The sequence below is a fragment of the Clarias gariepinus genome, chromosome 6 (genome assembly GCF_024256425.1).
Source record: "Clarias gariepinus isolate MV-2021 ecotype Netherlands chromosome 6, CGAR_prim_01v2, whole genome shotgun sequence".
Lineage (NCBI taxonomy): Eukaryota > Metazoa > Chordata > Actinopteri > Siluriformes > Clariidae > Clarias > Clarias gariepinus.
In genome coordinates, this window is record NC_071105.1 from 11,673,988 (window position 1) to 11,687,984 (window position 13,997).

At 35.7% G+C, this 13,997-nt stretch overlaps 1 protein-coding gene across 2 annotated transcripts in view; it reads right to left on the reverse strand.

Moving 5' to 3' along the window:
• The window catches only part of shroom2a (shroom family member 2a), a 51,278-nt gene extending 47,853 nt beyond the window's left edge, over window positions 1–3,425 (reverse strand). For both annotated transcript variants that reach the window (XM_053498438.1, XM_053498437.1), the window contains exon 1: window positions 2,380–3,425. In XM_053498438.1, the coding sequence (XP_053354413.1) occupies window positions 2,380–2,589 (210 nt within the window). In that variant the 5' untranslated portion in view covers window positions 2,590–3,425. The remainder of the gene's footprint in view (window positions 1–2,379) is intronic.
• Window positions 3,426–13,997: the final 10,572 nt, after the last annotated feature.

The window sequence follows — 13,997 nt, forward strand, 5'->3', positions numbered from 1 at the left end:
ATCAAACAATCAAGTAAGGTCTTGTGCTACAGTATGTGGAGGACGGTGGGGTCAAAAATTGAAATAGATCTTCCATAAGAATATCAACAATTAGACTATTAGTTTATTAGATAAATACTCTATATAATAGACATATGTTTGTAAATGCCTGACCATCAAACCAATAATTTGTAAACAAGCAATTATATACAATGTCTTTGTATGCTGTAGCATTACAAATTTTCAAACGTGTTCCAAAATAACCATGTGGACATAGTGAGGTCCATGTAAGCACGGTTAGCCAAAGTTAAAGTAGAATTACACACTGCACAGGGCGCTGACCTCAACTCTACTGAACACCTTTGGGATGAATTGGAACACTGACTGCACCCCAGATATCCTCACTCAACATCAGTACCTGACCTCACTAACAATCCTGTAGCTGAATGATTACAAATCCCCACAGCCACACTCGAACACCTAGTGGAATGCTTTCCCACATGAGTGAAGGTTATTATAACAGTTAAAAAAGGAGACTTAATCTGGACTGGTGTGCTCAAAAGGCACAAAATGTGATGGTCAGGTGCCACACATGAAAAGGAAAGGCTGACAATGTTTGAACTTAGTAGAATTCCTGAGTATATACTGATACAGACTGACAGGCTCAAAGACATGGGGCTAACAAAATACCTGGTCACAGCTGTAACATGAAGTGTAGCTTAAGTACAATTTCTGTTCATCATAGACATGTTTAAAAGATTTGTGGGGGATAAGTAGGGGTAAAAAGGAGCTCATGATTTCAATGTGGTGTAAAAGCAGTGAGTAATGTCATAATGTAAACAGAAACATGGCTAATACTGTAAGCCAACTGAGATGGGTGATTTTAAGTAGATGAGTAAGTGAGTAAAAAAGAAAGAAAAAGGAGACATTCACAGAAATATAAAATAATGCTGTGGGATGGGTGATATGCCAAAAGACAGACATACATGCAGCATGTGAAAGAAAGAAAAAAAAAAAGAAAGAATCCATTCCAGTCACCCAAAAATTTCACCAACTTCCAACACTATAATCATACTTTTTGTATATAAAAATTATTTGGATAACCTTTAGAAAAAATATGTAAATGAAGTAAAACATGAAATAAAATTCACTAAAAACAAGTTTTTAACGGGTCCCGGACGCATGTGCAACTTAGCTGGCATTCAGTTTGGTTCAGTTCGTTCATTCATATACTGAAAAATGCTTTGTGCGCAGATGCAAATTTCTTAATGCAGAAATTTGTAAGGGAGGGCATTCGTATGCAGAGGTTCTACTGTACTGGATAAGAAAGAAAGCAAGCTAAAACTGTAAGAGAAGTGAGATTATTAAAACTTTCTTACAAAGTATTTATTATCTCATATCACTCTTTTAGCTGATACTATAAGGGAAGTGAGATTATGAATACTTGATAAAGAAGGAAATAAAGAAAGAAAGAAAACACCCTAAAGAATGTAAGGTGTGATGTTCCTTAAGAAAGAAAGAAAAAAAACAATATCCAGTCAGAAATACAATTAATACTGTAAAAAAAAAAAAAAAAAAAAGGTGGGATGGGCGACATGCCAAAAGATAGACCAACATTTGAAAGAAAGAAAGAAAGAAAGAAAGCTAATACTGCAACCGAACTAAGGTTATTAATACTTGGCAAAAAAAGAAAGACAAACTCAGGCAGGAATATAACTATTACTATAAAGAGAATGTGATGGTGACATGCAAAAAGATATGTTTGTTTCTTTGTATTAGGTTTTATTGCCATATCAGCTTCTCAGGCTATTTTATGGCAATACTCATATCAAATATTAAGCTGGTTTATTTAAACCAATTTTATATTATGTTATAATGTAAATGATTAGAGAGTTGTGGGAAAGTAAAAAAAAAAAGGGATATAAAAATAGATACAAATAAATAAATATTACATTATAGCATGGTCTTGACCAGAAGAACAAGATTTTACATTAGATGCTTTAGGTGCACTTTAGATAAAATCGGTAGTTTTTTCTGGTTTTGTCTGGCAGAATATGTTTTATATATAATCTTGTTCTGGTAGAAATTGTTTTCTTATAGTATTAAAACTTGGGCAGTACAAATGTAGGTGTTTTATGGTTAGAATAGTTCTACAAACGCTGACATTTTGTAGCTTCTTCATCCTTTAATAAATAAGCAGGGGCAAACAAACATGCAGCATTAAAGTAAGAATGAAAGAAAACTGTAAAGGAACCAAGCTGATGATCTGCCATAAGACAGACAGACAGACAGCTGATAGTGTAAGATAACTGTGATATTCCAGAATACAAGAGGGACCGATGGAAGGACAGACATGCAGACAGAGACAGACTGAAGTCACCAGGAGTCGGTGTGCTTTACCTTGGTGATGATGAGCGGCTCCCGGTGTTCTCGTCCTCCTCTCAGGGTGAACCCCCACGGAGCTCCTCCGTACAGAGACACACACACTGATCTCCACGCGTCCTCACTGCGTCCATTCTGAGCGGAAGTTCTGTCCGAGTCACTCAGTAGTCTATGATCCCGGACACTGAAGTCCGACTCCAGACCCAGAGGAGGATCCACCGCGTCCATCTCTCTCACACACACTCTCACTTTAACAACAGCTGGCTTTACTGTCCAAATTGTCCCTGGTTTAAAAGAAAAATTAAGGCGCGAGCTTCCCTTAGAAGCTTTCTGCGATTCCGGCTCTACCAACAGCTTGTGTTAAACCTGTACAAGTGTGTGTATAAGTGTGTGTGAGCACTAACCGCCTGCATGGTGACTCGGTCAGAGTTACACTGATGCTGAAGGCCAGAGTCTCAGAGCGCAACAACGCCTTATAGTCTTTTCCCCCCTTTCTTCCTATTTTCTTTCTTTCTTCTTTTTTTTTTTTTTACCTCTCTCGACGAGGTGGTGCTTTAAAAGCAGTCAGCGCATCCATGCTGTGTTTTAATAACTCTTAATCATATTAGACAAATAAGGAAACCAAACGCCACCAATAAACTTCGCCTTTTTTATTATTTAAACGCCACTTGTTTTTTTAGTCGTTAGCAAAGATGCAGTTAGCCTGTTAGCTCCTCCATAAAATAAAGTAAAACTTTAACCTGTTAAATGTTTATGAAACAGATTCAATCATTAATATTGATTTATATTGTATTTACAAAAACAAAACAAATCGGTAACAAAGACTAGTCGGTATTTAACCAAAAAATAAACAAACATTTACACTAAAGTATGGACGCACAGCCGGTAAAACGTTTTCCAAACGAACGCCTGGCTATTTCGCCGTATAAGAAGGTAAATTACCTATTATTATCCAAACAAATAAATACATTCATTATTCCTAAGCGTGTATCCAGTGAAAACGAAGCAAAATGAAGAAAAATAGTCGCTGCGAATGATAAAGAGCTCGTCGGTTAGCAGCTTAATCAAACTCTGGAGTACTTGTTGCCAAGCCTCCTTTTGGATTACGGGAGACAACCTGGGTTGAGTCCCAAATCTCCCCATGCTCCCTATTTAGGACTCCTACATAGGGTAGAATGCAACGGCTTTTGTAGTCTGTGTAGCACACTTTATATCCAGTAGGGGGCCATGTTGGATTCAAACCCTGAAATGACCAGCAGAGGCGCGGTTGGGAAGTCTACCTGTGGCTCTGTATTGTAGTTCCTTATCAAATCAGATGCAGTGTCTCCCCCTGCTGGTTACTTACAAATACTACACACAAATTATTATTGGTTGATGGGCTATTTTTTATGTCTGTACAGCTACACTATATGGACAGAGGTTTTTGGCCAAACCTGAAATGACATTGTATAGAAATACATACAGTAGGTCCCCCTATTGCAGCTATAACAGCTTCCACTTTTCTTTTCTTTGAAGGATGTCCACATATATATATATATATATATAAGGATATATATATATATATATATATATATATATATATATATATATATTATTGCCCACCCTGTGTACTGAAGTGATGATTGCCAAAATTAATAATAAATAATAATAACAATATTCATCTGTTCATTAATCTGATTTTGTTGGTCTTGACTGGCACCTTTATGTTATGTTCGCTCCACGTCTCCCCAGAGTGGCATGCAAGAATAAAGCACTTCCAGAAGAAGTAGTGAAATTATGCACAATTTCAGATTTATTCAGGGCTTCAAGTGCAGTCAGTTTCATCTATAAATAACTGTAGCTTTTTCTTTGAATTTGAACTGCAAATAAATATTACATGTAAGGTAGCGCCATACTATCATCACATAAAATACTACAGTATATGCTAAAAGACATTAATACTATTTATTGTATTGAAGTTACAGGAGTATTTTATCAGATACAAAATATCACATTCTTTTATATAGGTAGGAAGGGGACAGGAAGACAGGAGCTATAGTGCAGTCTGATTTTTCACTTTGATTTAAAAAAAATATTTTGTCATAATGTAGTCATTATTGCTCTAATTTTGACCTTATAAGTTTATGTCTGCTAATTTATGAGGTTTACAACCTTTTTCCCTTCTTATTTTCAAATGAATGTGGAGACAGTCAGCCTATAACATACAGAATAAAATTGATTGTTTTGCTAATTTGGGTATCTAAGAAATGAACACACATGAAAGCTGTAATTGCATACAGGGGTTATTCCACCAAATACTGATTTCTTAATGTTATTTAGCCAAAGCATTAACACAATTTGTTTACGAATACAAATTCGTATTATTATTTTATTTATTATATATTATTTATTATTAGCATTTTGTTATATTTGAGTTATCATGCAAATGCATGATCTTGGGTTATTTTGATGAGTTGTGATGTTGTAATTCCCTTTAAATATACACTCTAAATAACAATAGTTATATTTTAAATTTAGGAGAAATATTATAAGCAGTTAAAAAATGAAATAAAACTGTTCATCTTAGTAATACAGTACATGCACCTGTAAGAAAAAAAACTGATTATGCTGCAGTGTTTTTTTACTTTAATATACTGTATATATTAAAAGGGAAAATAAGGCTGTCTGTAGTTTCTAAATTTATTTGAGAGCATATGATATCCTGGGTTGGTGTGCGAGCATATGCTGGCACTGAGGCACAGTCATGTTAAAATAGAAAAGGGCCTTTCGCTAAACTGCTGCCTCAAAGTTGGAAGCAAAGCATTGTCCAAGATGTCTCGGTATGCTGAAGCATTGAGATTGCCCTTCACTGGGGAAAGCCATGGAATTAGAAGGTGTGTCCATACTTTTGACTGGTAGTACATATGATCCGTGAAAATCATACTGTAGTCAGTAGGTTTAAGTTAAAGGTTCAATCAAGCTGGAAGATACTGTATAATAGAGTAAGAAAAATGACATAATTGCTTTGGCTCCACGGTACAAACTTTAGTGACCTCTCCCTGCTCTTTCATCACCACTATGTGCCTTAATTTGTTCAGTTGCACAAGCTCCAATTTGAATGGATTAGAATTTCATGAGATCTTTTATGCAATCTCATGCTGTGCTTTACAGACTAATTGGAATCATGAACAAAAAGTCTGCTTAAAGAAAGTTGTCTCCATTATACAACTGGGTCAAATTGCTTCTCTCGAAAATCGTTACACTAGATGACACCTATAATGTGCAATAGACTGTGGATGAGCCTGTTAGCCTTGTTAGTATGCTTCATTACAAATCCAGCAGCTACTCTATGACCTATCAGAGCCTGATCAGAGGAATTACGAGTAGACCTTCATTCATGGTCATTACACACAACAAGGACTGAGTAGGTTATATATGAGGAGCGTTCAAGTCAAACCAGGACTTTTTCTAGTTGTGTAGAATAACAGAATACATCATGAGAGTAAAAACTACCTTTATTTCTTTATATAATCCCCTGATACACTAATGCACTTTTCCCAGTGTTTCACTAGTGCTTGGACGCCATCAAGGTAGAAAGTTTTCTCAGTATGCCAGAGCCATGATCAGACTGCCTGCTTCACATCTGGAACACTGGCCTTCCAGGAACTCTTTTACTGGTCCAAACATGTGGAACGAGATTATGACTGAATGGGGGATGTGGCAATAACTCCACATCCTGTGGTCCTGTAATGTGCAAGGGGTGTTCGAGAAATGTGTATAGAGTTCCCACAGACAGATGTGTCTTCGCCATGTCAAATACCCTTACTTTATCTAGAGGATCTCAACAAGGTTGTCCTTTTTCCTTTGTTATTTGCCTTGGCCATCGAATCTCTCGCTGCAGCAGTAAAATCTCAATATGGAATAAAAGGAGGTGAAATCTGTACTAATTATCACAAATTATATTTATATGCGGATGATTTGTTAATTTATCTAACCAATCCACAACTCTTTATTCCCCCTTTATTAAAAGTATTTAAAGATCATAGTGATAAATCTGGAAACAACTTTAACTATGATAAAAGTATAGCTTTTCCCAATAATATATCAGTACAAGAAAAAAAACATAATGAAACCATTAACACTATTTAATAATGGGTTTAAATACTTAGGAATTCATATTGAATCAACATTTAACGAGATATTAAACAAACAAACAAAAAAAAATACTACACACTTCTAGACAGAGTAAAAGATGATATGCAGAAGTGGAAGGACCTACCAATATCATTAATAGGCAAAATCAAGGTCATCAAAATAAATATTTTATCAAAATGGATTTGGTTACACCCTGATAAGGTTAATGTTAGATGGTTATCAATAGAACAATAAGAAATCATTATATGAAGGAAATCTATTACATATGCTTTGGAATTGTCAAGTTCTCTTTAGAAATATACAGTATAATTGATGTTTCCTCAAACATGATAAATACCCCAAGTCCCTGTGACCCTAGAATTTGGATATTAGGAGATACATAATCACTAAACATTTCTAATCATACAAAAATTTTCATCCTTCTGGCTGTAACTGCAGGAAAGAAATGCATATTAAAGAACTGGAAATTGACTCACTTCCCATCAAGGAAACAATAAATCAACAAACTCACATAATACTGCACTTCTGAGAAAATACTTTTCAATGTTAGGAAATAGCAAACTTTCCAAAAAATCTGGGGTTCATTCTTGGAGAACATATAATCTATTACAGTAAATTAGATACAAGGGAGGGGGTGGGAAGAAAGGGAAGGAAAATAAATAGTATGTATGTATATGTATATATAAGTATACATATGTATGAATACATGTGTATTTATTATTATTATTATTATTATTATTATTATTATTATTATTATTATGATTATGATTATTCTTATTATTATTATTATTATTATTATTATTGGTGTTGTTGGTGTGTTGTTGTTGTTGTTGTTATTATCACCCACTTTTTAATTTTTTTTAAATGTAATTTTATTTATTTATTTATTTATTTATTATTTTATTTTATTTATTTATTCTTTTTTTTTTTACATTTTATTTATTTTTTTAAGAAATGGGAAAATAGGTGGTTGTATTGTTACATGTACAGTACATGTTATGTTTTACATATTGTTTTTAAAAAATAAAGCTATACGAAACAATTAGTTCTTCATGTTGGTGCGATAATAGTGTGAAATTATTCTTATGCTTACATTAACTCAAATTTCATACAGACTGGCAGTTTTTTGTTTGTGTGTTTGTTTTGTTTGTGTGTTTGTTTTGTTTGTGTGTGTGTGTGTTTTGGTAGATAGTGCCATGGGTAGATTTACAGGTGCAGCTGTTTTCAGCAATATGCTGCTGGGAGCACACTCTGAAAAGGTGCTTTAATTTCATTGTAAATTGCCTACTTACAGATAGTGGTGGAGGAAAAACTGCTGAACATGCGATAGTCAGCAAGCTACAACGTCCAGAGGAAACCCTAGGGAAATTCTGGCAGGTTCATTGAGAAAGTTAACTTACCCAGCCATATATACACAGTATATGGGCCGCATTTACATAAATGTCTCTACTAGATCTTGTATGATGGGAGAGTCAGACGGGTACATAAATCCCTTTCCTTCTTCAGCACACCCCAAAGATTTTTAATAATTTTAAAGTCTGAACTCTAGGGTGGCCAATTCATGTGTGAAAATGATGTCGCATGCTTCCTGAACCGCTCTTTGTCACAGTTTGAACCCAATGAGTCCCGGCATTGGCGTACTTAGAATATGCCTGTGCCATCAGATAGGAAAAAATCAATTTATGGAAACAGCCTGGTCTTTCAGTATATTCAGGTAGTAAGGTGAACTCATTTTTTAAGGAGATAACATTGCTGAACTTAGACCTGACCAATAAAAATACCTGCCACCAGGGGCTTGTACAGTAGGCACTTGGCATGATGAGGGCATCACTTTTTCCGCCTCTCTTCGTACCCTGACGCGCGCATCACCTATTAGAACACATGACATTTTTCCATTGCTTCACATTCCAGTCTTAACGCTACACAGGTGTTTAGTCCCAGTCCCTTGAGTTCACTCCATACTGTGTGTGTGTGTGGAAATGCCCTTAGGTTCACTATTAAACATAGCTTCTACTGCTGTTCTTTTTTTATGATTGGAATTCACAAAATGTTTAAGTTATTAAGTGATCTCACTTTTTTTTACTCAAAGACGACCATTTTTTAAATATAATTATGATTATTTAAATTATTATTATTATTATTATTATTATTAGTAGTAGTAGTAGTAGTAGTATTATTTCTATTATTATTATTATTATTATTATTAATTTTTTATTTATTTGTTGTTCTTGTTGTTGTTTAAAACCCAGGTTAAATTTATTACACATTTTTAAGACAGACAAAAACCTTGCTCATCCTCCCTGACCTAAATTGTTAAACATATTGCATAAATGTCAATTATGCTTCATCTACAGGTACAGTTTATTAACATTTAAAAAATATAGAAATGTTCAATGGGTTAAAAACTTATGTAAGGCACTCAATGTCCTGAAATAAAAACTACAATGCAATGACCATTTTAAAACCTCTCACTGCCCTTATTTTTAGAATTAACTAAAATCTGTTCTCCAATCTTACATTGCATTAGTTCAAAAATCACAGATATGATAAATACCCAACACAAATGATTTTCTTATAGTCAATGACTTGATATAAAAGAAGGATGAACAGCTCTTAAGACTTTGTATATTCATTCCTTTCCTTCAGCAGTTCTGAGAAATCTGACTGTTGCTAGGCAACTGTAAAAATAAAGCAGCAACCTTGTAAGTTTGATAACCTCTGAACAGTTATGTGCTGGTGCTGAGACTACACATGGTATAAGCATGGCATTCCATTAAAAAAAATAATACATAAAAATGTGTACATGAGGAGATAACGTATTATAAGAAAACAAGGAATAATTATTGTTCTTTCAATAAGGATGTGAAATTTAACACAGTTGAATAATTTATTTCAAGGACAGATCTGGGTTTGTGTGTTTTAATGGACTATTTTTCTAAAGAGGTTTAACTGACAGGTTTACTTAATTTTTATTCTTTTTTATGGTTACCTTAAAAATATATGTAGTAAGATTTTTCACATTATCACATATACTAACCCTAACCCTAACCCTATACTTACATACTTACATACTTACATACTTACTACAAGGGTGGACAAATCAGTGGCCTGAGCACCTGGGCTGAGCTGACAGCCCAGAAATTGTGGCAAGGCTATTAGTTTTTTAATTTGTATCTGGTTAAAAGACAACAACCAGAAAAGGGGGAAAAAGGTTACTGACTTAAAAGTAAAACAGAACATTTAATTTTAATATGTAGCTATATTTAAACCTAAAGGTACAGCATGTATGCTACACAGCGTCTATAAAATGACTGACATTCAAAAACAAACAAGCATTCTGGACCTGACATTAGTTTTACATATGAGTCTCTACATGGTCTTGATTAAGTAATGTCACATGAGAGGGAGTGCTGTCGTGCAGAATATCAGCACATCTGTGATGGAGTCATACAAAAGGTGAGGAAAATAAAACTTGCAGGTTTTGGACAGTCCTGAAAAACTTACAAGATATTTTCACTTATTCCACTTCAGAACATCAGCGGTTTCCGGGGTTGAATCCCATATGTAAAGCTATTGCACTGTTTATTGCACTCTACACTAAATATACATTTACATTATACATTATGTGACTGCGACCATACCTAACTGTTATCTCTCCTCTTCTGCTCTCTTTCCCCCTCTCTCTCTTCCCTCTCTGAGGGACCTGGTGCTCCGCTTCTGGATGGAGATCTCGTCGCATGGATGCCTCATGTGTCTCTTTGGAATGCGTCTGGTTTCTTGGAATGGTTTCACTCTACCATAAAGACGGTTCTGGCCTTAACTGGTGTTGACAGCTGTTTCTCTGAGGATTTGACTTGGCTGCGGTTGCTCAAAAGTTCAAAATTGCAATTGTCTCCAATAACTACCTGGACTCCATATTTACATCAGTTAACATCAACTGTTATAGCTGAACTGCCTGCCATCTAACACACTGTATAAATGCAGACCAGTTCCTGCTCTCTGTTTTACCCAAATGAGGATGGGTTCCCTGTTGAGTCTGGTTCCTCTCAAGGTTTCTTCCTATTACCACCTCAGGGAGTTTTTCCTTGCCACTGTCGCCCTCGGCTTGCTCACCAGGGACAATCTGCTCATCTTGATTCATGCACACTTACATTCCATACAGACTTAAATAATTATTTTGATTGTGTAAAGCTGCTTTGCGACAATGACAATTGCTATACAAATAAAATTGAATTAAATTGAATTGAATTTAGTGTGTACAATGCCTTGTTCTACACACCACGTAGTGTGCTTAATCAGGGCCAAAGAAAGATTTGTGATTCAGCCTCATGTTAACGCTAGACAGCTTTGTAGTATGAGTTAGATATTAGCAAAAATAAATAAAAAAGTCAGACAGTTCAGAGGCAATTCAGAATGACTTAAAAACAAAAATGTTAAATAGACCAAGTATTGTGTAGTTATCAGATGTGTTTTCTTGCTGAAAGTGTTTCTGTTACTGGTTTTGTACTGTATATGGTTTTTGGCAGGCAGCTGCTCTCTCCTCTTTCTAGTACTGCAGACCATACAGACCTAATTTCACCATGAAATAATTTCACTACATGTTCCAGTGCTGTTACTGTCTGTTATCACCAAAGGTGGAATGGTCCTCGTATAAACTTTCGCTAAAGCAACAGTTAAACCCTTTGTTTTGAGCAATTAACCATACGTTCCTGGTTATTTAGTAAGGAAATTAATGATTAAGAAAAATCAGCTATTCCACCTTAAATGTGTTTCATGGTTGTGACGCACCTTGAATGTGTGATAGCACACACCTGAATCCCATTCTGAATTATTCTGATTCCCATCACCTGCTGGACTACACACATCGGTCAGGGAGTGATCTGGCTGTAGATAGAATAGTTTTCATTAGGGTGGATTAATTATACAAGACCGCCAATCTTTTTATTATGAAAAACAGTGTGGAAACACTAAAGTGTCTTCTTTGATGTTTTAAAGTCTTCATATAACTCTTGTGCTAATGTTACTACCTGCAACCATTTAACTCATGTTTGAGTTAAAATGGGGATAAGATAATAAAGAGGTAATAACTTTTATGTCACAGAACACCACAGGTCATGGCAGAAATGTTATCTAATAAAAACATCATGTGCTATATACAGTATGATGTGCCTATTGCTTAGGCTTAGCTTATCATTAGACCGTAGAAATGCATGCAAAAAAACAACCAGTTTTTTTGTTGAAATATACTTTTTTTTTTTTTATCCTAGTCAGTTTTTATCCTAATAACACATTGGACTGGCCAGTACGTTGGCACTTTTACTTGCCCAGTGAGTGAGTTAATGAGCTTATCATTTGTCCACCTCTTCGCTCGAATTATATAATCATCTGAATCACTCCTAATGTACAATGACACACCTCCTGCCTGATTCCAATGTGACATCTAAAGTCATACCCAACAATATGCTGAGGAAGAAAATGAGTCTAGCAACAACTATTTTTAGCTCCATAAGATCCTTTTTGTAGACAACAGGATGTCACAGAGTGACTGAGACCACACAAACACATTGATTTTTAGATTTATGCTTAATTTAGTTTGAGGCAAGAGGTCAATGACTTAGATAAGCAGTTTGCTCCATGTTAGAGATCGGGCTGATTAAGTATACGTGTGGTAAAGAGAAAATGGCGAATTTCACTTTGACAAAACAGAAAAAACTATTGGAAACTATTAGTGGAGGCAATACTTAAAGGGGACGTCAGACTCCTATGTGAAACCACAGACATATCCAGAGATTTTTAGTCTATTCATTTTGATGTGAGGTCTCAGTAATCTTGGTAATACCTGTTACCCAGAGCAAGGATAAATCTTACAGACAGTCTTAAACTAATTCAAGCACATTCTGATGAACGCTAATCAGATTTTTCATAATAAAATCATCAAACCCTATGATGAACCTGGCTCTCATGAGGACTGTCGCAGGAAAGGAATTCCAAGAGCTACCTCTGCTGCAGAGGATGCATTTACTGTAGCAGAATGACCAGACTCAGAAATCAACAACTTAAAGCCCACATATATGCTTCTCAGCAGACATATTTCAACATCCACTGTTCAGAGGAGACTGCTTAAATGGTTGAATTGAGGCATTGATACCATTACTTCAGAAGAACAACAAGCTGAAGAGTCCTGTTTGGGCCAAGAAACACAAGAAATGGATCAGATCAGTCATTTGGTCTGATGAGTCCAAATGTAAGTATTTTGGCCCTGACTGCCATGTCTTTGTTAGACATTGAGAGGGTGAACAGACTGTTCCTGAATGTGTAGTTCACACTGTGAAGTATAGAGGAGGAGGTGTGAGCACTTTGCTGGTGACACTGTTGGTGACTTAGTCAAAATTGAGAGCACACTTACAGTAAGCAGTTTGCAGCGACATGCCATCCAATCTAGTTTGGATTAAGTGATACCATCATTTGTTTTTTTTGACAGGACAATGACCCCAAACACCCCTCTAGGTTATGTAAGTGCTATTTGTCCAGGAAGGAGAGTAATAGAGTGCTGCATCTAAATCCAATTGAGATGGTTTGGTATGAATTTGAATGTGAAGGAAAGCAGCTAACGTGTCCTTAACCTCTGGGAACTTCTTCAAGATAGTTGGAAAGCCATTCCAAATACAGTAACTACATCATGGGGCTGACTGAGAGAATTCCAAAAGTTTGCAAAGCTGTCATCAAAGCAAAAGATATCTATTTTGAAGAATCAAAAATATAACATAATCTGGGTTATTTAAGTACCCGGGTTCAATTCCCACCCAATGCCCCAGTGCCGGTCCCGAGCTAAAAAAACACAGGAGGGTTGTTTCAGGAAAGGCACCTTGCGTTAAACTTGTGCCAAGTTGTTGTGCGGATCAGTTGGTCTTTTGTGGCAACCCCTCGATGGCAGCAGCCAAAAGACTAACAACAACATAATTCCATATTAGTTCTGTCAGGATTTTAATGTCTTCCGTATGTTAAAAACAATAAAAAATAAAGAAAAACCATTGAATAAGAAGTTGAATCCAAACTTTTTGCCTAACATACCATGTATGGTGGCACGGTGTCTAAGTGCTTAACACTGTCACTTCGCACATCCAGGGTCTGGAGTTGATTCCATTTTGGAGTCTGTTCAATTAAATTTTATTTATATTGTGCTTTTAACAATGATCATTGTCTCAAAGCAGCTTCACAAAATTTGAAAAAAATATGTAAATCTGTATAAGATGTGAGAAAATGTGTATAAATCATAATGGGTGCCAAGGGCGAAGGTGACCTCAGGAGTAGTTCCAAACCATCAGAAACACTGAAACATCTCTGGATGCCTCAGGATGCTCGCAGGATTGGTCTCTGTCTACTGGAGCTTGTGCAATCTCCACATGCCTCAGGATGGGTAGAAAAAAGAACAGGTGGAAAAGAATTAGCGTAGTTGCCGTTCAGGATAATATCAGCACTGGTTTGCATTGAATGTGAATTTT